Source organism: Aulonocara stuartgranti (genome assembly GCF_965226115.1).
Source record: "Aulonocara stuartgranti genome assembly, chromosome: 1".
NCBI lineage: Eukaryota > Metazoa > Chordata > Actinopteri > Cichliformes > Cichlidae > Aulonocara > Aulonocara stuartgranti.
This window is the reverse complement of record NC_138939.1, coordinates 19,856,809-19,881,890: the sequence shown is the minus strand read 5'-3', so window position 1 is coordinate 19,881,890 and position 25,082 is coordinate 19,856,809. Positions and strand designations below refer to the sequence as shown.

At 40.2% G+C, this 25,082-nt stretch overlaps 1 protein-coding gene across 29 annotated transcripts in view; it reads right to left on the bottom strand.

The window, feature by feature from the left end:
• Window positions 1–25,082, bottom strand: part of LOC309691504 (uncharacterized protein) — a 141,625-nt gene that overhangs the window by 29,003 nt on the left and 87,540 nt on the right. For 20 of the 29 annotated variants that reach the window (XM_082509197.1, XM_082509208.1, XM_082509199.1 and 17 more), the window contains 4 exons: window positions 8,617–8,673; window positions 7,733–7,808; window positions 7,461–7,554; window positions 4,468–4,554 (listed from right to left, as the gene is read on the bottom strand). Coding sequence is in view for 12 of the 29 variants with exons in the window: in XM_082509199.1 (XP_082365325.1) it covers window positions 7,493–7,554; window positions 7,733–7,808; window positions 8,617–8,673 (195 nt within the window). In the remaining 17 variants the exon portion in view is untranslated. Of the gene's footprint in view, window positions 1–4,467; window positions 4,555–7,460; window positions 7,555–7,732; window positions 7,809–8,616; window positions 8,674–24,048; window positions 24,110–25,082 lie in introns of those variants that run through there. The other 9 variants (XM_082509211.1, XM_082509210.1, XM_082509191.1 and 6 more) reach the window with 4 other exon arrangements.

Genomic DNA, 25,082 nt, shown 5'->3' with positions numbered 1-25,082 from the left:
TTCTTCACCTATCACTGTGTATGTTACATTACCTCAGCTGTCTGAACAAGCTCCGTTTGGAAAAAAAAAACGTTCTCCTTCTCTTGTGTTTCTGACGCTCTTTTCATCTTTTAGCTTCCACCTACTTGTCTCACTTCCTTTCTGTCTTTTTCTGTCTGCTTGCATGAAAATGACTTTCTCTGTTGAGTCCAAGGAAACACCACATAAAGCAATTACTAACAAGCCTGATGTGCAAGCCCCTCCTTTCCCTTTGTGTAGGGCAGGGATAGAGTGGGGCCAAGTGCCCTTCAGCAAAAATGAATTTTCCAATTTCAGTTAGTTCTTCCATGAATAAATAAACAAATGAATAATTGAAAGGAGCAACATAAATAAATAACATCACAAACATTTCACCAGTACTCATAAGTATTCCGGAGATAACTTGGGCTGCATGCTAATGATAAAAACAGTACATGTAGCAGGTTGAGATGCATTATTCACCGCTCTGCTTTAAGCAAAATTATATAAATAAAAATCTTTCATGGAACTCAAAACATCTTCTCAGCATTGAAGTGACAGGCCAGTCCCATTTATAACACACAAGGACACTGTGGAAAACAAATAACTGACCAATCAGCTGCAGGCTGGAATAAAGAAATAAATAAAAAAAACTGGCAGCTGTTGATAGGTTCTCCAAGATTCCAGAAAGCTGTCGAAAGAAATAAAAGAATTCTTCCAAGTACTAAGAAAGAGGGAAAAAATTCAAAGTATTCCAACATAAATGGTGACAAGGTGAATTCTAATCCTGAACAGTTGTTGAAATATTTGGACATTAAAAAAAAAAAAAAAGCCATTTTCAGTTACTGACAGAGATCGTCGACACAGAATTGATTTATATGTGAATTCAATTCCGTGAGCAACATTGCATCAGAGGATCTGAACTGAAAGATGGTGATTTCTAGCGTAATGGTTCCATTCTTGGTTGGAAAAAGCCTCGTTTGTAAAGGCATTTCCGACCGAATCCAAGCAGCGCCACACACACTCACCAGAGAGCACAACAAATCTGTGCGTGCTATAAAAAGCCGATGTGAGATATGGAATGAGAACCCAATGCACAGATGCCATAAGCAGGTCTGGTAATAAGAACAGACTGAGGCAAGGGTTATAGAATGATAAATCATTCAAAACACAGAGTCGCAGCAGCGTGACACAGGTTGTAGCAAAGTCCTGGATTATGAATAAAAATATCTGGCTTAAAACCACCGTGTTGTTGTTGGCACAAAGGCGATTAATCACTTTTTTGAAAGAAAGTCAGATGGCGCAAAACTACTGTGAGATAATAAACACCAGTTTTGGTGGGTTTTTTGGAGACCCTGGAAATATCAGTCTGACAGAAATGTCTTACAGCAAGCTACACTTAACTGCTTTAGGAAGCCCATGGATGCAACTTGTGGCCTTCGAGCACAAGGAAAAAACAAGTCAGCTGACCTTGCGATTACCTTTTTTGCTATTTATTTCATATGGGTATGTCCAGAGTTTCCTAATAACTCTGTTAAGTTTGTCAAAGTTTCAAGCAGTTTCATGTGTACCGGTACATAAAAAAAATAAAATAAAATAAATAGCGAATAATGTCAGGATATAAACTAAGTGAATAGTTAGTGTCCAACTAATGCACTCAGTAAACTAAGTCCAGATCAATTCTGGCTCATTCTGCTAATGTCCTACTCAACAGAAAAAGTGGCAAAGGTGCGAATCACATGAAAGCGGTCTTGAATGAGGATTTAAACACAGATTACCAATCTTAATGCGTTAGAATAAAGAACAGCACATCAGCAAACACGGTGGGAGGATGGCCTTTGTCCTCTGTGTGACTCGTTTCTATAAAGCTCATTAAGGGATACTGTTAACATGCTTCCTAAGCACAAACTGTTAATTAAAAACACAGGGCTAATATGCATTTTAACACCACACTTTTGAATGCCACGGAGGGGGAAAAAAAAAATCTAATTTTCTCCATGGTTCTGCTGATTGCAGGCTGAAGCGTTGCTGAAGTTAATTACAACCCTGTGATCTGATGTGATGAAGGGGTGACTGCACGGCACGCTGCCACAAGCTCTCCTCCCTCCACCCCACGACTGCAATCACCCTGAGTCTGCTCATCGTTATTGCATTACCACAATACCCATCTCATCCAGACTGAAGGTTCTGCCCTGTTGTTATCTCCTTTTTGTCTCTTTCTCTCACAGTCTTCATCTCTGTCACTAACATGTCCTACAGTCAGGGGTCACAAGGTTTAGGCTCTTGCAGACACAAGTCAATGCAAGAGATATTTTTTTAATCCTGCAGCTTCCTGCGTATTTAGTTCACAGTTATCTTTCACAATCTAGCAAGTTGGGCTAAAAAACCTGAAAACATGAAGGAGTTTACAATACAATACAATAACAATGCGGCTGTTAGGTGGTGTCTCGAGCCTAAATCTGTCTACAGACGTCCATAGTCTGTGAACTGTGCTGCCCTCACGTCACAGTGTGCTGCTGCGACATTAAAACAACACGTCTGTAACAGGTCTGATAAGTTTTCACTAAAAGACAGTCAGAGAGGGGGGGGGGGGAGGTTTATGAAGTGACAAACTCACACAGTGACAGGATCAGCCCATAAAAGTCCATGCGAATGAAATGAACGAGTGTTTGCTGGGTGTGAAAATATACTACGGCACACACCTCTGTAGACCCTTCTATTAATCAACCTGTCCACACTTTGTTTTGAGAGTAATCTCGTCCAACCACCAGAGAAGCACTCAGCAGTAAGTGGCGCTTGGCTGTGCTTTGAAGGCCGTGGTTTATTGCCATCCCAAAGCACGGCAAGACTGTGTTGTAAAAACACATCATCTCAGGGCTCAACACTTGCCTCCAGTTATGCACTTCACACGTGGTGATCTAGCGTGGGGCCTGAAGAACTCCTACACCATTCCTGCCCTTAGCGGTGCTATCACAGTTAGATATGTAATAAGCCTTCATTCGTTTCCAATACAAAACAGACAATCCTACTTATCATCACCGTAGTAAGGTCAGCTCAGATCTAGCTCACTTATCTTAATAGGGACGATTAGGTTTTGTTTGTTTTTTTTACCTCAATCATGCCAAAAAACAAAGGTGAAATTCCTGAAAATTTCCTCTATCGATGTTAAAACCTACTGAGGTGACTTGAGTGTGGAGTCGAAGTGGTCACCTTCGACTCCAGAAACAGACTTCTTTGGAAGTATCAGAGTCATTCAGTGTGTGTCTGTGCACAGGTGTTTCTTAATGTTTGTAATCTAAGGGCCAGACATTGCCCTTCAAGCATTTGACACAAAGCTGGGTCAAACACAGCAAAAGATATATGCAAATTTTCTATTAATTTATTTTATTATGTGAGAGATCAAGGCTCATCATTATCAGAACCTAGTGGCATACTTTGAGCCTTTTCAACAATTCTATTTGTTACCAAGGTTTTTCTGCATTGAACAAGTGTCAAGGCAGGGACACCATTCCTTCGAACATACTCTCTCCTCTTAACAAGAGTGAAAGGCACCTTACTCCACAAAAATCAAGTGCCTCTTCTCACGACTTGACATCCTCAAGAGTGCCCTCTTTTAATATTTTAATAATAGGATCAAGAGTGCAAACAAAATTCAAAGCAAATAAAGTGCTAAAATATTTACAATGACACTGTGCTGTGTGGTGGGAGAGTACAGACAAGCTGGGTGTGGAGGATGGAGTGCTGAGATAAAGCTCAGCGCAAATATGTCCATCTCTGTAATACAGAGCAGCCAGGGGCTAATGAACATTAGCCACCAGTTCATTCCTGACATTAAAGAGCCTACTGTTTTAGGAAAATAAGGCTGGGCTGACCGCAGACACAGAGTTTTAACACAAGAGAATATATAATACTGACCTGACATTTCAAATCAAGTTAAATTTCATGCTGGAAGGAGTGAAGCACCCTGTCAGATGTTGTTGGCGAAACATAATGGAGGTCTGAAGAATAGTTTGCTGTTAAACTTCTATCTTTCACATCCTTGACAGCGGAGATTATTTTGTACCAAAGTGCAACAATGTACGTCTGAATGCAACATCCGACTTTCAAGGATGCAAAGCTTAAATGTTTCTGAATGTACCACTGATGAAAAGAGCCTCCGACCACTGGCTTATAGGTGACACAGCTGCAGTTCCTCTTAAAGCAGAAATACTATTATGTTCTCAAAAGGAGGAGGTCTTTGGGTTAAGGCTTGAAGGTCCATAGCACTCCTAGCCTTTTTCTAGATATCCTATTAAAGATCAACCAAAAGAAATGATTAACTGAGGGTAAAGGTACACATGAGCACTTGTACATAGTGGCAAAGCCTTTGCTCTCTACTGAGGAAAACAGTCACGCGAGTGTATGTGTATTCACATATGAGTGTGCTTTCGGTCAATAGGAGGGCCAGCGACCTTTCTTTGCACCACTTGCCTCTCATCCTCCAGCAGTATCTTTGGCCCGTCTAGCTCCACCTGTAGCTCAGAAATCTCGTCTTTGTTCTGCCTCTTTTGCCTCCTTCTGCACAACAACACAGACAGGAGAGAGGGAGCAGAGGTGAGGCGTGCGGGGAATTGAAGCTGTCTGTTTTTAAAGGTGTCAGCACACCTAACTTTTGCATAATACATATCACACCTCAGAGATGATCCATTAGCAGGTTACAGCAAAAGAGCCGAGCAATAAACTGATGAGATATGGCTCCAACAGACACACAAACGCGTCACACACAAATACACACACACACACAATATCCTCCATTTTTAGAGCCAGATGAGAGGGTGGGATTGTCCCTGCGGTGTAGCCTCGTGTGTGGCTGCATTTAAAACCCCTTTTACTTCTGGGCTCTGACCCTACACTGCCTCCAGAGAAAGTGCAAAAGACAAAGTGTGCGATAGAAGGAAAAAAGAGAGAAATAGAGCAAAAGATGAAGACAGAGAGAGAGCCAGACTGAAAAAGGGAAAAAGCAAGCCACCACACCCCTCTGTACTTCCAGACACTGATTTATAATTTTAATATCTCTAATTTCCACAGCAGTGCCCATTTTCCAAATGTCATTTTCCAATTTATGTCAAACCGTGTGACCATTTTTCTTAATACAGCTTATGACAAGCTCGGTGGCAAGGCGGATATGCAATTCAGATTGAGTGTTTTACAGGCACAGCAGCAGACACACTAGGGTGTTTGTGTGTTTATCTTTATCAGTGTCTGCTCAGTATTTTGAAGGGGAAGCACTGAGAGCGTTATACACTCGGGAAAAATTGGGTTTGCTACAAAATATGTGCCTTCGGGGAAGAAAACCATAATTCTGCCATAAATCTAATTATTACAGTTATCATAATAAGAATTATGATGGTGGCAATGATAATGTATTAAAATATGCATTAACGTTAAGAGCTTGAAATGGAATGTGGGCTGGCTTTATGGCCGTTACATGAATATTGATGTTAATTAAAACAGAACCTCTCTTTTTATGTAACACTCCATCTTGTTGTAATGGTAAGAGTTGTACATGGTGGCGAGTCGGATGGAGATGAAGTCATTACTGGCTGGTTTGCCCCACAGAGGCAGTCTGGAGCTCCTCTTTGATGTGCTAGGGTCTTTCCAGGCAACCTCTAATCTCTGTGTGTTAATCTGGATTTTCCCATCATACGTTGAAGACTGCAACTGAACATTAACGGTTGGGGGAAAAAACCCTCAAAAGCAAAACTAACTTTTCTCGAGGTTGGTCACAAAAATTGCTGCAAAATATTTAAGCAGCCACACGCATGATTTTCAATGTTTTGATATAACATTTAGCAGTTTTAATGATGGCTACGTCACTGATCTATGAGCCATTCAAGCATTTAACTGAAGAGATGAACCAGTGTTGTGTCTCCACACAAAACAACTCTACTGTTTTGTTGTAAGCAGTCTGTCAAAGAAAAAAAACAAAACACAAACTGGTTCATGTTTCTTTAACCGCCACAAATGAAAGAATATGAGGTATAAAAAAAGAACTCCCAAAGAACTATTACTTGAAAACTTGGCATGTCTTGGCTTTGAGTTCAGTCTGTTCTTAAAGAAACTGAGGGGATTGGACAAGTGTCAGGCTTAAATCAATCCATCTATAGCAGATTAACAGTATCTGAAAGTCATGTTGTTAAGAAAGAGGAAAAAATCCAAATGCAAAAAGACCTGATACAGGACCAGAGGGTTTATCTGACCCTTCAGATGATCCATTTACTCTTCACTGATGCCTCATCAGAAATGGTCTCAGTGGAAGGGTTGCTATTTCCATTCTTAAGGAAGGAAGCAAGTAAAGGCTCAGGCCAAATTACACAAGAAATGTAGGTCTCATGGATTGATAAATCCAGATATGAAGTTTTCAGTTTGTAATCATTATTAATATATATACAGAGAGGAGGTTAGGAGATAAGTACAACAGTGAGTATCTACAAACACCGCTCTGTCTTGGTTTTCGGTGCATTTCAGTCAGTAGTTTTAGAGATCTTGCGACTGTCAGATTTGATTCACCATGTAGCACCATCTAAACACCATCTGATTTATAAAGGCTTCATTTGTAAGTATAACAATGATCCCAAACCTGGATAAAAAGTCATGGATTGGCCTCCCCACAGCCCAGACCTCAGTATTACTGAAGCAGTGTGGGATCATCTTCAAGGAGAACAGAACAAAAGGCAGACAACATCCAAAGAAGCGCTTTGAATGCCCTTCAAGAAGCCCAAATAATTATTTCTGACTACAAGAAAGCTTGGCTAAGAGAGGCTGTGCTCATCGTACCACACATTGACTTTCGGGCATTTTAAAATTGTATGTTTTAAGAAATTGAGCTATATATTTTCCTGGGTGGCTCAGGAAATATTCACAGGTGTGTAGGTCTAGAAAGTCAATCCCATTTAATAACTGTTTTATATGCATTTTATGTTTTAACAATAATTCTGGGTTTTTATGGTAATAGTTTTAGTTTTAGCAGTTTTAATACTTTCTGCTTTTTCTAGTTGTCTTACTTTCTTTAATTGCATGTACTTCTTTGACTTTATATAATTAAAGAAATTCCTTCTCTATTTTCTAGCCACCCTTAAACCCACTAAACTGTGAATTAAAACACAATTTCATGTTGGGGTGTATAGTGAATATTAATATACTGTATGCAAAATAAATGTGCTTACTGCCAGCTGCTTGTTGGTAAATTGACATGCGTGTGAAAAAAGGACATTTAGTGAGCAGAAATAAATAAAATTTCTTCATTACGTCTCATAATTCCTTCAAATGGTCTTGCAGTTTTGATACGTCATGTAATGATGTACTGGTACTTCCATTAAATGATAAAGGAGAAAGTAAATTGCTTTTATAATAAAACCAGCTTGGGGAATCTGTAACAACAGTGTAAAGAGGCCACAAGACAATTAAATGCTTATGAGAATTACCTCATTAAGGTTGACATTCTCCACATCCAAGACTACTTGTATATACATTCCTTGAAATGACACCTGACTCCAGGCTGGTGGCTCCTCAGTGTTGCTGGGTTAAAGACAAGCCCAAACAACAGTTCTTGATCAGTCTACAAAAGCCAAAGAACTGCTGTGGCTTCAAGCATGTTTAAAAGCATTAATAATAGGTGGGATCTAAGTAATAGAATAAGGACTTTCTATGGCATTGTGGTGTTACGATCTGCTTATGGTAATCTAAACAGTCTCACCTCTATCCCTCATCTCCCCTCTGAGCCAAACACTTATCGACTCTCTGAGTAGCGGCCCGCCAGCACATGTTCCCAACTATTGAAAAAAAAGGGTAAAAATAACAGGAACAAGTTGTCGGAAATGAAATTTCAATTCATCCAGTCCCTTTATACACTGGTGCGAGAGCCTGTCGTTGAGAGGGAGGGATCAATAGTGTTTAGACAGCGGGGCAGATTTTCTAAGCGCTGGATCAATAGGAAGGAGAGAGGAAAAAATACCCTGGCTTTTCTCTGGCTGTTGTAGTAAATACGAACAAATCAGTGGCCTTAGGCTAAATGGATTGACCAGCTGTTTCCGAGTTCTGTGTTGTAAATAAAGATCCATTCTGAGGTGCGTAACTGAGGCTCAAAGGCAAAAGTGTCACTATTCAGGTTGGGCCTGCACAGGTTGTGCTGGACCACACAAGTGTCCTGATCAGAAGGTGAGGAAGGCCAGGGAACAGAGGACAAGCCAGAGAGCCGAGGACAGCGAATCACAATAACTTATTAGGGTAGCTCAAACAACCTTTCATACGATTTAAACTTCAATAATTACATACACGGGGAGAACATAGTTACTTTCTTTCTTTATTTTATACATCTGGTTAAGTTTGAAATGTCCAACTTTTGCCACTTTTTATCTAGACCTTCACTGCATTACATAGCACTGAAGTGGGAGGCATTTTTCCACATGTGTTGCACATTTTATTGCCTTCTGAGAAGCATAGCAATACTCCGCTTCACTAATTTGAAATTCTATTGGTGCATTTACTCTTCCTTTCAATCACAAATAAATGTGGGAATGGCAATTTTATTTCTAAAGCACATTTTATTACAAACAAGCTCAGAAGACGTGAAATTTTTACCTCTACTTGCATGTGCCAGCGTCTCTCTCCCATCCGGTAATAAACATTGTACTGCTTCTGCAATGGAAATAGAACATATATTTATAACACAAGTACATAAATATAATCCAAACACCACACAAGTTTGTTGCACTCGTTGGTTTAGCTCTAGAGACAGTGCGGCCATTTTTTATTTATTCATTCATTTATTTAACTGTAGGATCAACAACTACTCGTCCTACATCATTTTACTTACATAATGAAATAAATAAATAACACAGTACTAGTTCTTAATATTATTTTGCAAACCAATAAGTTTAAGCAAGTGTACTGTTTCAAGCTGTATATTCACATTTCCTAGGACATTTACATTTCAGTTTCAATAAAAACGGGTGTTATGCAACTTTGTAACACTGATGATATAAAATGGAGACAGAAAGCAGCACTTCTACAAAAAAAAAAATCACTATTATGCTTTGCAAGTATATGACTAACAAAGAGTGACAGAAGAAAACATAAAAACACAATATTTCGACTGATTAAAATAAAAGCTACTACATGAGGAATGTACAGACTGGTTCATGACCTAGGCATCTATGGCAGGTTAAATATCTCCACCAATATACTGAGCTAATCAAGGGGGTGAGATCCTGACAGGATGACTGATGGCCCGATTGCTTTGCACCACCTCTGGACTTATTAAAGAAAAACACCACAGGCCATGCTTTCACAAAACTCATTGGTCAACCACAGTGGAGAAAGTGATGGGTGAAATTCATCACTAAAAACTATCGAGCCCAAACAAAACACACATTGGGGCACAGAACTACACAAGAACCTCTGGTCATCAGGGTACTGATTGCCTTCAGACTCGGGGAGAAGACACTTTAAAGGACATGAGTGTAGGGAAAAGGATGGCTGCCGAGTCTCGCCGCAGGGTTCACAAGGAAAAATAGAAGAAAGAATTCTTAGACTTTGCTCTGCAGCACTTGGAAACACCATTCGTTCCTCAGAAGAAATGTGGCTCAAATTCCCTTCCTCCAAACATTTTCTTATGCTCAGAAGAGTAACTGTTGAAACTTTATCAAACCGACGCCTGGAGAAAGGAAACCATATATAACCACATTCTCTTTCACTACACCAATCATATTGTTTACTAAGGTATCTTTTTACTGTAAGAAATGCACAAAGACATCACAGAAAACATGCTGTAGAACCGCTGGAACGTAACAGTCACACAATCTTCACGAGAATACATAAACAGAGCAGCTAGACATGTTGTACAACTCATTTGAGGGTAATTTCACAGTGTAATTGAGGCTTTGTGTGTATATGCGTCTGTTTGCAAGTGCTGCCTTTCACTGATTAAGGTGACCTTAGATTGTGCACTTACCGAATCTCGGGCTGAGCAGCAGAGGTTAGAGCACAACTCATTGGCTTCCTGAACACATTACCTTAATGATGCCATTCCTCACGCCTCCATTTCAACACATTTAGAGATGGAGCAGTTACATCGTCTATTAAGACATTCAAATGTCTCCCCTAGCTATTTACCCACTGCTCGAGCACAAAAGGGTAGCCCGAATTAACTGTGACAGCGCTGACTCGTTTCCCTTTCCAAACAGACAAAATACATAGAAAAAGTCATCATGCGGGAAAGGTCATTAAAAATTTAGATTACAGCTTCCTTGCTTTCCCGAAAACCCTTGTCTTTCTCTGCCTGTTAATGGGATTGTTTTAATATTAAAGTGTTCATTATGACAGATTGTGAGGCTGACTCTCAATGCTGCTTGTTTTCCTGTTCCTGGCATGTGATCAAACCTCATTTACCCGACTGGGGGATTGAATGAAATGTGCGATTATTAACCCTGTGTCTGCCTCTGGAGGAGGGGGTGGATGTTTGCCTCCTACACATTTTATCTTTTGGTGCACCTGAGTTTAAGCTGTTGCCGTTTCCTCTGTTCTGTGAATATTTGTGAAAGATTTTTTTTTTAAAAAATGCCTTTAAACACACAAAATGCATATAAAGTCTGCCAGAAATGTATTTTTCTTCTTCAGTTCTTGTGGAGGTTACTGTCCAATGAGCAGCACATCCCCAGTGAGTGGTCTTTAATGTGCTCATGCCCCAGCAGACTACCTGCTCCATATTCTGGCCCGAGTAAGCAGCTTCCCCCTCCTGTTTTGAGGTATTTGGGGGTATTTTTGGGAGGAGACAAGGGCTATTGAAAGTGTTTATGTTCCTGGCTTGTACAGAGGGGTCTAATGTGTAACACAGAGCACTTCAGTATTCAGACGCCTGGGGCTATTCTCTAAGTGGTCTTTACTTTGAAAACACAGGTGCCCTCCAGGGCTTGATGAGTGGTTGTTGTGTGCATGTGTGTCCATGTATGAGGAAGCAGTAAGCTGGGAGGGCAGATAAAGGGGCCGCACTGTTTTATCCATACATCATCACTCCATGTTATAATTTGATTCAGTATGGTGGTCTTGCAGAAAGCCCTATGCTATTATCTTTAATAATGCAAGAAGGGATTAGGTACTCACTCTCTTCTGATAAATACAGACAAATCAGTTAATTCCACTGACACTCCCCACCAACTGCCACAACGCATGCACCAGTCCAACTCTCTGATTTGTTTTCTTTTGCTCTATAAAGCAGAATAGTTTAGTTTTTATGTCCTCCTCTAAACCAAAACCATACAGTGCACAAAAGATTTGTTATTGTTACAGAAAACTGTAACATAACTTAGATTTTGATATTTGAAAATCTAATGAGGTCTGGAGGGATCTCATAAATTAGAAAAATAAAGCTGCGCATGCTTCGCTGGTGCCGCTGCATAAAGAAACAGCAACATTTTTCATAAAATTAATAGGAGAGGTTTGACACGTCTCTCGCTATAATTACCAGTCAGGCAACCATGACCAAACAAGAAAATGCATTTTATGCCATACTGTAATATAAACATGCAGCTGTCATGTAAATACAGCATGACTGCACACATATTCTGACAGTGCCCTAGCGGAAAAGTAGTTTAAATGAGGATAATGAAACAAAATATGAGTTGGCTATGCATTTCACAGAGTTTATGGTGTCAGTGGGTGCAATGCTGATGGAAAGGCCTCATGGCCATTTTAAAGGCAATAGACCACTTAGCAGATCTCAGCTGGTCCTGATGCCGGCAACCTTGATAATGAGGAGCAGCTGGAGCAACAGTCATTAGACCTAGCCATCTCCACCTTCAGGAACTATCTTTTATTTCCATAAAACCTTTTATCCATTTCTGTCGCTGCTGCTATACTGTCTAACACCGACCCAGGGCCATTAATGACTACAGCAGTATAGTAAATGTCATTACATAGCTTGTCTCATCAATACTTCTAAAAACAGAACATCAATGGCAAAAAGAGGCACAGCAGATATAATATGTTTCTGGTGGTGTCACAATCTTGTAGGTCTAATTAAGCTGGAGTTCAGCAGAAAGGCAGCATGAGAGGAGAAGAGGGAAGGAGAGGGTGACCCAATTAAAACCAAATCGAAACTCAGATTCACTCTTCAGTGTGGCTCACGCACAGACTGAGTGTGAATCTGTGAAAACAAGGAGAACAAGCTTTATTAGTCCCTAAAAAGCTCTGTTGCTACATTAATATTCCAGTCTAATGAAAGCTTAGTTTTCCCCATTTCCCTACACTTGCCTGTCAGTGTTCAGTTCATAAATATTTTCTTATTATGATCGTGACGGGTTTTTTTTCCCCAGATATGAAAAAAATAAATAAAATTCAGAGCCAATTATCAGAATGACAGGTGAAATGGGAGCGTGCTGAGAAGAAATGAAGGGTTGCCATGGTGATATAGCAAAGAATCATAGTGGATACTGTATGTGTGGTCACGTGACCGATGTCTGGCTGAACTGCAGCTACGCTCGGGCCCCTGCACACCAAAGGACACTTAACCTCAATCGCTGGTAGCAATCACAGGCCGATCAAACTGAATTTATTGGCTATTTCTGTCTCCGGGTCAGACCGCCGTAGTGCCTGCAGACTCGACCGCATCCAAATTCAGAACGTTCTCAAACCTTTTGACTAATGACAGCTTTAGAGGGCTGGGTACAGAGCTAAGGCATGTTCATGTATGCATTTATAGAATCTACATGAGGAAAAAAAAAGTCATCTGAGTTTTTATATAAATCACAAAAACCTCTGCAGAGATGTAAACTATAAAATTATGGTTATGGTTTTGATGGAGTTACATTTAGGTAAAAAGAGAAAGGCTTTTGTCGGTGAATTTTGTAAAAATATCTGTATGTTCTGATTTAAGAGACTACAGTCCTGAGATAAAGTATTTGCTGTATTTCTGAGTTTGTCACACTTAAATGTTTCAGATGATCAGAAAATTCTGATATCAGACAAAGAAAACATGAGTAAATACAAAAGCTGGTTTATAAATGAAGATTTCATTTATTAAGGGGAAAAAGTTATCCAAACTTTCCTGGCCCTGTGTCAAAAAGTAACTGCCCCCTAAACCTAACAACTGGTTTTGCCACTCTTGGCAGCAAAAAGTGCAACAAAGAGTTTGGCAGCGCGTTATTCACATTGCTGTGGGGGAATTTTAGCCCACTCTTATTTGGAGACTTGCTTAAATTTGGCCACATTGGAGGGTTGTAAAGTATGAAGAGCCTGTTTAAGGTCATGCCTAATCATCTCAATCAGATTCAAATCTGAGCTAGACTACTCTAAAACCTTCTTTTTGTTTTTTTAGCCACCAGAGGCACAAACTGATAGCCAAATGTCTCCTTTAGGATTTCCTGATAGACAGCAAAATTCATGGTTCCATCAATTACGGAAAGTCGTCTCCTTCTTGAAGCAGCAAAGCAGCTCCAGACCATCACACTTCCACCACCGTGTTTTACTACTGGTATGACGTTCTTTATATGAAAATAAATTAACTGTAATTAACCACATTTTTTTTGAAAGCTGAGTTCAATTCCACTAGCCAAATCTACACCTGCTTACTACCAGACCAGTTGAATCAACTAATCACTTAAACAGATCCTCTCAGACAAAAAGGAAGAAGGCTAAAAGATCTAAAAAAAAAACCTAAAAAAAACCCCAACACATCATCCTATGATCTAAAGAAACTCCAGAAAACACGAGAAACAAAGTTACTGACATCTATCATTGTTGAAAGGGATATAAAGCCATTTTCAGGGCTTTGTGACTCCAGCGAATCACAGTGAAAGCCTTTATCTACGAATGGAAAAAACTTGGAACAGGGGTAAATCTTCCCAGGAGTCGCTGGCCTACATTTATGCACAAATGACTCACCCAGGAGGTCACAAACAAAACCAGAACAACATTTAAAGAACAGCAGGCCTCACTGGTCTGAGTTAAGGTCGGTGTTCAACAATTAGAGAGAGATTGGGGCAGCAACGGCATCCATGGGAGAGCTCCAAGGTGAAACCCACTGCTGACCAAAAAGAAAACAAAGGCTCGTATCACATAAATAAAAACAATAAATTTAGGAAAATATTCTGTGGACTTACAAGACAAAGGTTAACCTTTTGTTGAAGGCTTGAGTCCTGTTACATCTGGCATAAAAATGACACAGCATTTCATAAAAAGAACATCATACCAACAGTCAACACGGTGGTGGTAGTGTGATGGTCTGGAGTTTCTTAAGACCAACACGGCTAACTGATGGAACCATAAATTTTGCTCTCTAACAGAAAGGTTTTGGAGTGGTGTATTCAAAGCCCAGAGTTAAATCATATTTACTCATATTTAATTGACCTTAAATAGGTCGTTCGTAGTTGAAAAACCTGAAATAAAACAATTCTGCAAAGAAAAGTGGGGTAAAATTCCTCCACAGTGATGTGAAATATTCATTGCGGTTCTTGCTGCCAAGGATCACACAACCAGTTATTAGGTTTAGGGGGCAATTACTTTTGATACAGGGTCAGGTAGGTTTAGTTTGAGCTTTTTGTCCTTAATAAATGAAATCATTGTTTAAAAACTGCACTTTATATTCACTAAGATCATCCCTGTCTAATATTGGAATTAGTTTGATGATCTGAAACATGTGTGACAAATATGCAAAGATATCAGGAAGGGGCAACTACTTTATCACAGCACTGAATATATGTGTGTATTTGTGAACTGTGTCCCACTCTGTGATCCCCTTATTAAGAATACAAACCTCTATGCATGGACAAGGATTAATATTTGAGAATGTGTAAAATGGAATTGGAAATGAAATGACTTGGATCAAAAGTTAATTAAGAAGCACCTTGCACAAATATATCTTTTTAGATTGCGCCTGCTCTAACGGTGCTTTAGCATGTAAGGCTTAAACCAGTCTAACTGAACCAGTCACCAGCAGACTTGCATTAAAACTGCTCTAAAACTAGAACAGAACCACATGCTGGTGTTTCAGTCTTTGTATCTGCCTCAATGGAAAGACAAAGTCTGCTTGAGGATGCACTTAAAGTGCTATTTTTTCATACTGAATCACTTAATACAAAGGAAAAGAGTGAAGCTCAGAAGCAGCGTGGTAGGTTTTTAAAAATAACTCATTATTACCATATTTATAATTTTAGAATATGTATGCACTTTATTAAAAGTCATTCAAAAGTGAAATTCAACATACAGAAATGCAGATGTGCCACTGATAATGATGCCAGAGTGAAGTGTGTGGAACAGAAATTATACAAATAAATGAATAAAAAAAAATCATCCAACCAGAGCAATTATGGATCTAATCAGAGCTTTCTGCATGAAGGTACAGTTCTCCTATCTCGCTCCCATTTGCATCATAACACAGTGTGCAATATTAATTTCCGAGTTTACTGCTTATTGGAAGTGCAAACTATGAAAGCCATTAAGGCTCCAAATAGGAAAGCAATTTGCTGTCACATGGATTCGGCTCTATTAAAAAGAAAAATCTTGTTAACCATTTGGAATTAGAGTCATTTGGCAAAAGGCATTCTGCAGCACTCCAGTAAAATAAGTAATTATGCTTCTCTTCCTTCTGTCCCTCTCTTTCATTTGCACAGGCAAGGTGGGGAGCGGTGGATGGGGAGAGCGACTGGATGCAAAGGTAATTAAACTTGTTGGCTATCTGTTTGGATAATGTAAGGATCAGGCCAGTTGAGAGCCTTGGAGGCAAAAGCAAGATGAGAAACATCTATTTTTCTTTTTCAGTCTGCCAGCCCCCAGGTTTACTTTCGTCTGGTCCATATATCACCTATCCCACAATCTAAGCAGGCAAGCAGCCATTAAGAAGAAAAAAACAAACAAACTAGATGTGACTATTCCTCAGTTTACTTCAGTTTCATTCAGGTTCCAACTGAGTAAAATCTCAGCAGTTCTCAATTGTGAGTAGCTTACTATTTAAATTAAACCATCTCCACAGGTCTTGATGTGTTTGCCGTAAACATAATGCGTACTTTAAATTCTGCATGTTACATATATTTGTCATTTCTGCCGTAACTTTTCTTTGTTTTGAGAAAAACCAGCGCAGCTAAATTGGGATCCAATAACAACATAGTTGGAATTCTTTTTTGCTGTTGTGTATATATACCAAACAGCCATGAGAACAAAACTATCCTTTTAATTAGGTCCTTATTGTAATGCCAACATATGATCTCTGGGATGCCCTGTGGGTTCTGAGGTGGTGCTTCCATAGATCAGACTGGTTCCGACATGTCCAACAAATGCATAATAACGTTGCGATCTGGATAGTTTGACTGCTATTACCGAGTCTGATTGTATGTCCAATAGAAAATTTGGGCCCATACAGGTTACACAAATCTGAGTCTGAATACAGTAGAAAAAAGCCCTGCAGGTAGCTCAATTGTGGAAAAGCTCCAACACGATGAGTCTGATGTTGCTTTTCTATAACACGCAACTGTCCAAAAAAATACAGCAGCACTGACAAAGAGGAACTGAGAAGCCCAATGACGGATCAGATAATTGGAACTGAAATCAGTTCTCGCTTCCCACCCCCATCACTTGGGCCCTTTCTTGTTTTTCAACAGTTTTTCTATACGCTACTCTTGGAGAGTCGGAAAAGGATCCATTTATTTGATAATGATGATGGGTGGAGAGCACTGTTGGTCCAAAATCTTTTCTTTGAGTTCTCTTGGTAATTGTGATTGTCACTGCAAATATTCCCCGTCGTTTTGATATTAATGCAACCATTCACCCCATGGTAGTTTTTTCCTGTAGAATGAGGCATCATTACCCTGAACTTAAGCATTACAGTTAGTTCTGCTGGGTTGTATCAGTGTTCAGTAGACTTATTTTTGCTTTTAGTAATTTTTTATCCCCCTGCTATGATCTAAATACAAAAATTCCTAGGTTTGGTTTAGGAAAAGGATTCTGGTGAAGTTTTGGTGTGAGACTGGGCAACTTCACTTATTCTATCAAATCATTTACACTTCAAAACATGTAATCTGCCCACAGGTTCCTAACCCTTTGCTTGGCTGATCATCAAGAGAAGCTCCAAACGCTTTAATTTCTATGCCAACCAGACTCATTTCAAGTCAGCTGTTACCCTGAACCTTTGGTTTAGCAGTATTTTCTGGATACTATCATAACCTCTTAATCATCATTATTCCAGATCAATAGTTACTCTACTGATGGCTCCCTCACTCCTCCATGAGACTGAAAACAAAAAATAAAAAAATAAAATAAAGGCGATTTATGGGGTGGCATGTTTAGCCTCAAAGGTGTTTTATGGTTGGACCTGGAGGGCCTATTTAGGAAGCACTGCGTGCTCTGTCCTGACCACAGGTATTGATCGTCAGCAATGGCCATGGCGTGGCTGACTAGTTAAAGCCCTGCATGTGCCCTCACGGGGAGATGAAAATGAGGCCTTTGTGTGTAATGATCTGTGTATGAGCAGGGAGGGGAGGCCACAGAGACAGAGGAGGAGAAATTAAATCATTCCTTTGCTCTTTCAGGAGAGGCACTGCACCAAGCCATGCTTGGCTGCTTAATGTGGGATCTGTTTTTGAGAGGAAAATTAAAAAGAGCGAAAGAAGGGAGTTAGAGAGCAGAGAAAAGAGAGATAAATGGCTGGATGTGGAAAAAGTAAATGAGAGCATCCTGATTCGGGGAGCTGTGTGTGGATGTCCCTAATGGGGTAGGCTGATGTGTGTTGTCTGGTAGCTGACCACCACAGTTACAACTACGGTTACACTGGCCTCTACCGATCTCACACCAGGCCCTGCCAGCATAGAGATGAACGCACTCAATGGCAATTAGCAGAAAACGCTGGTGCATAACAAGTGCAGTGGAGACGCTGGTCTAATTTGAGAAGGGGTGAAACGATGGATAAAATGCTTTTAATCATATGAGGCCTGTTCTTGTCTGTGAGGCTCTGGAGAGCCAAGAGAGAAGATACACATGGTTGTGAAGCCACACAAGTCTCACAATAGAGAAAAAAAAGCACTTCCTCAAATTGGTCAGTTTGCAAACAGCCAGGTTGGGAGAGCTGTGCTACATCTCTACGTTACTGTGAAGTCATTAGTCACAAAAAAAGAAAAAAAAAGAACAAATATTGATTCACTCGATTCCACTGTGAATATGACGTTTATTGATGGGCTAAATTCATGAGTAGTCTACAAGACATGTGAATTGGACAATCAAGCAGTGTCAAAATGACTGGAAAAATAGGCGTAGTTTGGGAAAAGAGTGGCACTTCCTTTACAACAGTTGAATGAATCACCTTAAAGCACAGTGATGGTAGGTGTGAAGGCGCCAATCATTGACAACAACTGACACTGTACTGTATTCACTGCTGTAAGTAAAAGGATTCAAAAGATTTTTGTGGCACATCCTGAACAAACAGAACCAAAAAAGGCAAGAAAATAGGCTGGAAAACTTTATCCTCTTCCTTGAGTGAAACACTACTGATTTGGGGTTTTTAACCTTGTCATCTCTTAACAAAAAAAAAAGAAAAAAGAAAAGAAAAAAACAACAACTGTGGAAACTGAACTGCTAGGGTTGCACAAGACCCTCTGCATGACCCCCATCCTCAAAGCCTCTAACATCCACCCCACAGGGGCGAGTGCCTGTTCATTTTACCTCACAGGCCTCATTAACGCAGCCCTCTGCCATCATTAAGACGTTTGTGGTTAAATTAATTGAAAGACAGATTAAAAATAAATTAAGAAAAATGCGTTGCAGAATGCCTACGTGCACTTCATAAATCACCGGGGCAAAGCCAGGAGCCGGCTTCCCATAATTAACTGCAGACTATTTATTTTATCCTGACGGTATAAATTAGAATTCAGACGCACAGATTATATTAGGGCTGTCTGCCATGCGGAACTGCTGAGGGGTGTGCAGAATATTTTAAGGATACAAAGAGGAGAACAGAGAGAGAGAAGAAGAGAGGGAGAGATAATACGTAGAAAGGCAAACAATATGTAAATGCATACAAAGCAGAAAGATAACATTTGCGTCCCATAGAAAAAGAATTTACTCAGGCAGTGCATAAAGAAACAGCAGACAAAGTAATTAACAACGGCAATCAAATGCATGATTAAATGAAACAACAAATGCCTGATTAAATGAACTGTGCCAATTGTTCCATCGACTCCTCGTCAGTAAGAGCAGGATACAAATTCAGCTGCAAGTTTAACCAACGCTCCTTGTATACACCGGTAATCAGTAATAGAGATTGTGACATAATACTGGCTAGCCCTTCTCCTCATTCTTCCCTGCCGTTTTCCACCCTCCTGTACTCCAACCTGACCACTTCATATGCAAATGAAAACTAAACCTCATCTGCCAGTCAGTCTCAAACACCCCCCACAGACGCACTTGTGTCTTAGTCTCTCTGTTGCTATCTGTTTGTCTCTCTATGCTACAGTCAGTACTAGCCACACACTGCCTCCTCGTGGGCACAGTGCCCAGGCTGGCATGAAGCCAGACCTGCTCTGCCACACTGGACTGGCAAAATGCTGCCCCTCTCTCTCTCCACACTCCAGATTCCCCACACATCCTTTCATCAGAATGCCTGCGGCCCTCTCCTCTTCCTTTCCCCGTCTTTATTCTGCACCACAGCTGAGATCAACACTTTGAAAGTGTGCCCTCCAACCACCCAGAGAAAAATAATGCTACCACTAGCACTGCCAGGGAAGAAATAAAGAGCTCACACATTTGAATGCTTGGCTATTATGCAATCACATTGAAGGCAAAACCTAGTTATCTATAAACAATATTACATCAAGGCAGCGTATCAGGTATTAGGTGCATAGTAGGGGGATATGAACAGGCAGTGTGAGCCCTGAGATGTATTCAGCTTTGTATGTTTTTATGAATCAACACAAAGAAGCAACTTGATCGTCCTTGTTTGGTTTGACTGTACACTTCTAGGTACGACAATATGATGCGGGACTATTTTTGATTAAAAAAATAAAATATAATGTTCACAGCTGCCCATAGCCAGTGGTATATAGAGGCTGAATTTAAAGACAGAAGATATTTAAATAATGATAATAGTCCATGTAAAAAAAAAAAAAAAAAAAAAAAAAAAGTACACTTCTTCTAATAAAAAGTGGCAAAAGAAAAATTTTATGTCAGCAAAAGTGTATGCAAGTTAGCAGCTGCCATTTGATTTCACAAGTGGTGCAATAAAAACTGTCTTTTCTACAGTCAGCTTCAAAAATCAATTCATACAGACTGGATCATACTTTTATGTCATGTCTGCAGCGGACTCCCTGATTTTGTTATAGTTATTGTAGTTTCCCACTGCACCTTCAAATTTCCTGCTACCTGTTTCCCACTCGCTGTTGATGTTTTTAAACTCATCACAAGTGAGCGAAGAGGAAATTCTGGCATTTATAACTGGACACAATAACAAAATTAGGTAGTGCATCTTTAAGAGGGTTCCCCCCCCCCCCCATTGTCTCTGCAAGTCTGCAAGTTTCCCACTGTGACAGCCTCTCAGAGGGAGACTTGTGCACCGTGCTGCTCTCAGCACAGAATCCATTTAAATCCTACTGTTTCACAGGGTTAGATCTACTTCCCCTCTGAGCATAATGTCAATTTCAGCCATGTGTGTGTGTTGTATATTTGTGTTTTGATTTTGGAGAGTTCTATATTTTTCCAGGACTACTGGAGGGGGGGAAGGCGGGTAGAGGTGGAGGGGGGAAGGCGGGTAGAGGTAAAGGTAGAAAACAGCAAGTCGTGATCAAACTGTGCCGATGGTGGCTGGTTTGCTGGCTGGCTCGGTGTCAGTTATGCGAGGTGTATTTTAAGTGCACACATTGCACGAACCAATCACTTGATCAGCTACCAACATTGCTGGAAATGCTACATGAATTACCGAAACTTTACCCGGTCGTCGTTTGCAAGGCTTATATCCCAAAATACTAAGAAGGGTTTTAACAGTCATAGCACGAAAAAACAACCAGTCTGCCTCAGATGTATAATTTGGTTTCCCCGGTGAGTAAAAAGCCTTGGAGGCGAGTGCATACGCAGCAGTCATGTTTGTTAAGATACATGGCTAGAGTCGGCCTTTCTTCTTAAGCACCAGAAAAACCAGTAAATCACCAGCAAAGAAAATAAATATATACTTATTACATTCTGCACACTGCATATATTCACCTCCTTAACATATTGCACAGGCACAGTATAAATGTGCAGTGCTGCACATGGGCAAAAACATGCCATGAAAAATGACAGCAGGGAGGGGTAACTGCAGACCTGGAATATAATGGTGCGGTGGAGCGGAGGAGAAATAATCATACCTAGTGGTGGGGGGAAAGGGGGTGGGGCGGCGGGAGGAGCAATAGGAAGATGAGCCTGTGCCCTGTAGCAGGGAAATGGAGTTCCACTGCTCTGCTGCTAGACGCCTGATTCCCCAATAACGCTGCAAAAGAACTCCCTTTAGCATAAAGCAACAGCAGGCAGCATCTGTACTCAAGAAATACATTTCCCTAACACTTCATAACCACACGACGCACATATTCATGCTGCAACACAGACCATGTATTTAAAGCCGATACTGCGGTGTCATTTGAAAAAAGACAAAACATGCTTAATAAAAATCAAAGTAAACTATCAGACAAATTGCAGCAGTGACACTGATATTCCAGCTGGCATCCTTCATAGAAAGATACAAATCAGTCAGCAGTTCCCTCGAAGGCCTTTAGGTGTCTCTCTTTCACTTCGCATTGCCCAAGCACTCTCTCTCACTGAACGGGGCTCCTCTACTCCCATCTGCACATAATATATACACCATCATTTGAAAATGGCAGCTTTTTGAAAATTCACCTTGATTATCAGACATTAAAAGTGACTTCTCCAGAGCTGAGTGTCTGGCTAGGGGGATGGCTGCAGACAGCAGAACAATGCAGCAGGCTTGGTATTAATGCCTGGCTGTGGTGTGCAGGGAGGAGAGAGGAGCCAGCCCTTTGTTCTCTCCTACAGCCAATTATTTTTTACGTGTGCCTCTTTTCACAACAACAAGAGAGAATTTAATTTTAATGCACTCTCTGGAAAGAAGGGGTGGGGGGGAGCATCTAGCTACACTATTCTTAAACAGAGATGGAGACTAGCGTCAGCAGTTAAGTATATATGCACACAATTCTGCATGAGGCAGAGACGGATGACAGGGGCAACAAGAATGACATCAACCCAAACACGCACAGCAGCATGAATCCTCTCATGCAATATGCTAAAACACACACACAGCCTCAGTCCCGAATCCATACCAAAACACAAGCGTATGCAGCCCCACCCTTACGAAACAAAGACCAAAATAAAAATACCCTAAAACACCATTATTTCATTATACAGCATAATGGTGCCGCTGGAAGGTGGGGAGGGTTGCATATTAGCATGTGCATACCCAGGACATGATGATAAAAAAGCATGCTGTAAAAAAAAAAAAAAAAAATATATATATATATATATATATAAAAATATAGCAAGGATTCCTGATCAAATGGCATGAAAAATAAAAACCTAGGATCGTTGTTGGAAGGTATGTGGCCAAATATTTTTCTAATTGGAAGGGCACTTTATCTTGCTGTCAGAGAAGCAGTAAAAAGCAGCGCTGTTCCCAGAAGGAGAGGAGCACAGCTTGCTGGCCTTTTATTAGTGCTGGAGCTCTGATATATGCCTCTGCTGTGGGCTTTCATCAGGAACCTGCACCTAAACACATAAACAGACACGCACATACACGCAAAGCATAGTTACAAAGCAGCCAGTTTGCGGAAAACCCATCGCAACTACTGTTAAAGAATTCAGCTGTTATATTTTATAATGTCCAATCAGCATACACTCTAAAGTAAATTACAGCCAAAAACTTTTCTACAACTAACTGATGATGCCAACAGTAACTGGGAGCATTGTTCAGGTTTACAGTGATAATCAAAAAATAAATAAATAAATGAGTTTAAACAAAAACAAAAAAACAAAAATGAATTCAAATCCAAAAACAACAGAGCAGTGTGAGCACATAAACGTCTCTGTGCAACCACTGTAAAATGGTAGTGCAGTAACCCAGCAGTGTAAAAATGATTAAGTCACTAGAGAATAAAAGATCACAAAATAAAGCAAACACACAGAAGCACTACAGCACAAACTCTTAAATATGCATTCATGCATATTTTTTTTCTACACAGAAGCACTAAAAAAAAAAAAAAAAACCAAAACAGACTCATACTGACAGACGCACGGGCACATACAAAGACAGTACGACGGGCGCACACACACACACACAAACAGAACACATGCACAGGCACGCACATACAGCCACACTAACACCACACTGGCTAAATTAAATTTCAGTCCTTGGGCAGACAACTAAACTGCTTGTGTGTGGGACCTACTCTACAGCACAGCAAAGCCAATTCTCAGGAGACGGCGAAATTAAAGGGCAGAATCCTGCCTGTTTATGGTTCTCACTCTCTTCTTCTCTCAATCAAATGTTTTATTAGCAATCATTGGTCCTAAAAGTCATGTTCTTGGGAGGCAGCTGGCATGATGACAGCAGCTGCTGGACAGACAATACCACTTCAGCACAAACCGCTCCTAATTATTTACAACTGCGCGAGAAGCCAGAGAAAATCTCTAATTAACCACAAGACAGCCGTGTGACGAAGGGTTATCCATCCTGGTGCTTCTGTCATGTAAATGTTTTCAGAGAATATCAAATGCAGTTTAAATAATCGTCAAAACTGAGTGTGCATATTAGCTGCAAGTAGCAGCTAACCAAGCAGAACATGTATAGCAGTTCATACAAAAGCCCAGCAGGCCAGAGAGTGTCTGGCTGAGCCAAGAGTAAATATAAAAAAAACCCAACAACAACAACCCGAGAAACCGCAATGGGAATAATAATGTGAACAAAACACTACCATAAAATAAGGCTATATGGAGGATGCCCTAACACAGAAAATCACTATTTTGACTCTCTTGTGTAAGCAGCTGGGAGAACTGTACCTGCTGAATAAGGCAGCCTTGTTGGGCACTCTGCATGTCATGCTAAGGTCTTTGCTCAAGTCTGAAGTCAGAAGAAAGCAAAACAATTAGATTTCTACTGTCCTTGCTTTACAACAACAACTTTTATTTTATATTTTACTTTCTTACAAAATGCATTTATGGAGATTTTCCAATCCCTGTTGCACTGTTAGATGCTATAAATCTATTTAAATTAATTCAGTGGTTATTTTCACTTAAAGGAAAAATAAAGGAAAATGAACATGCGGTATGAAAAAAAAAAGAGGCAAACACAGTGGGTTATGTTTGTTATGTTAACCATCTGTATGTGAAAGTACATACATATGTATGCACATTCACATGCACGCGATGACCTCCTCGATTTGCCTGTATATTGTATCACTGAGGCATCTCTTTCCCCCTCCAACCCCCACCTTTCACTACTCTTCTCTCCTTTGGTGTCTGGAAGCAGTAATCTGTTCCTGAGCTAGCGCTGCTGGGATTAGGCAGCGACTGGAGATAGGATATATGCGTCATTAAAGCAGGAGGGCACAGTGTTGCAGCAGCACAGACAAAGTCAACAAAGGTGACACGAAGACGGAGGAGACGAATACCAGAAACCCACATGTGCCCACACACGTGTAAAGAAAAAAAAAAAAATGCACATGTGCGTGAATGAAAACAAAACCTCTACTGTATGCCTGCAACAGTGTGCACGCATAAAATCCTCTTTTCTCTCACATACAATTTCCTAAACCTCCAGTGAATAAAATAATGCAGTGTTGCCATAATGGATAACTGAGAGAGAGGCAATGCACTAAACCTAAGGAACTAATGTGAAGACATATACAGTATGTATTGCTGTAGACATCACAAATAACTATGAATATTCTGTGCATGTCCAGGATGACGACACAGGAAAAATATTCAACATCATTTTAGATGCCAGAATTAGATTTATGACCTGTTTAAGTAAAATATAACACATTTCCTGTAAAATTAGCAGTAAAATTACAATTTACCTCTGTTTTAAAATG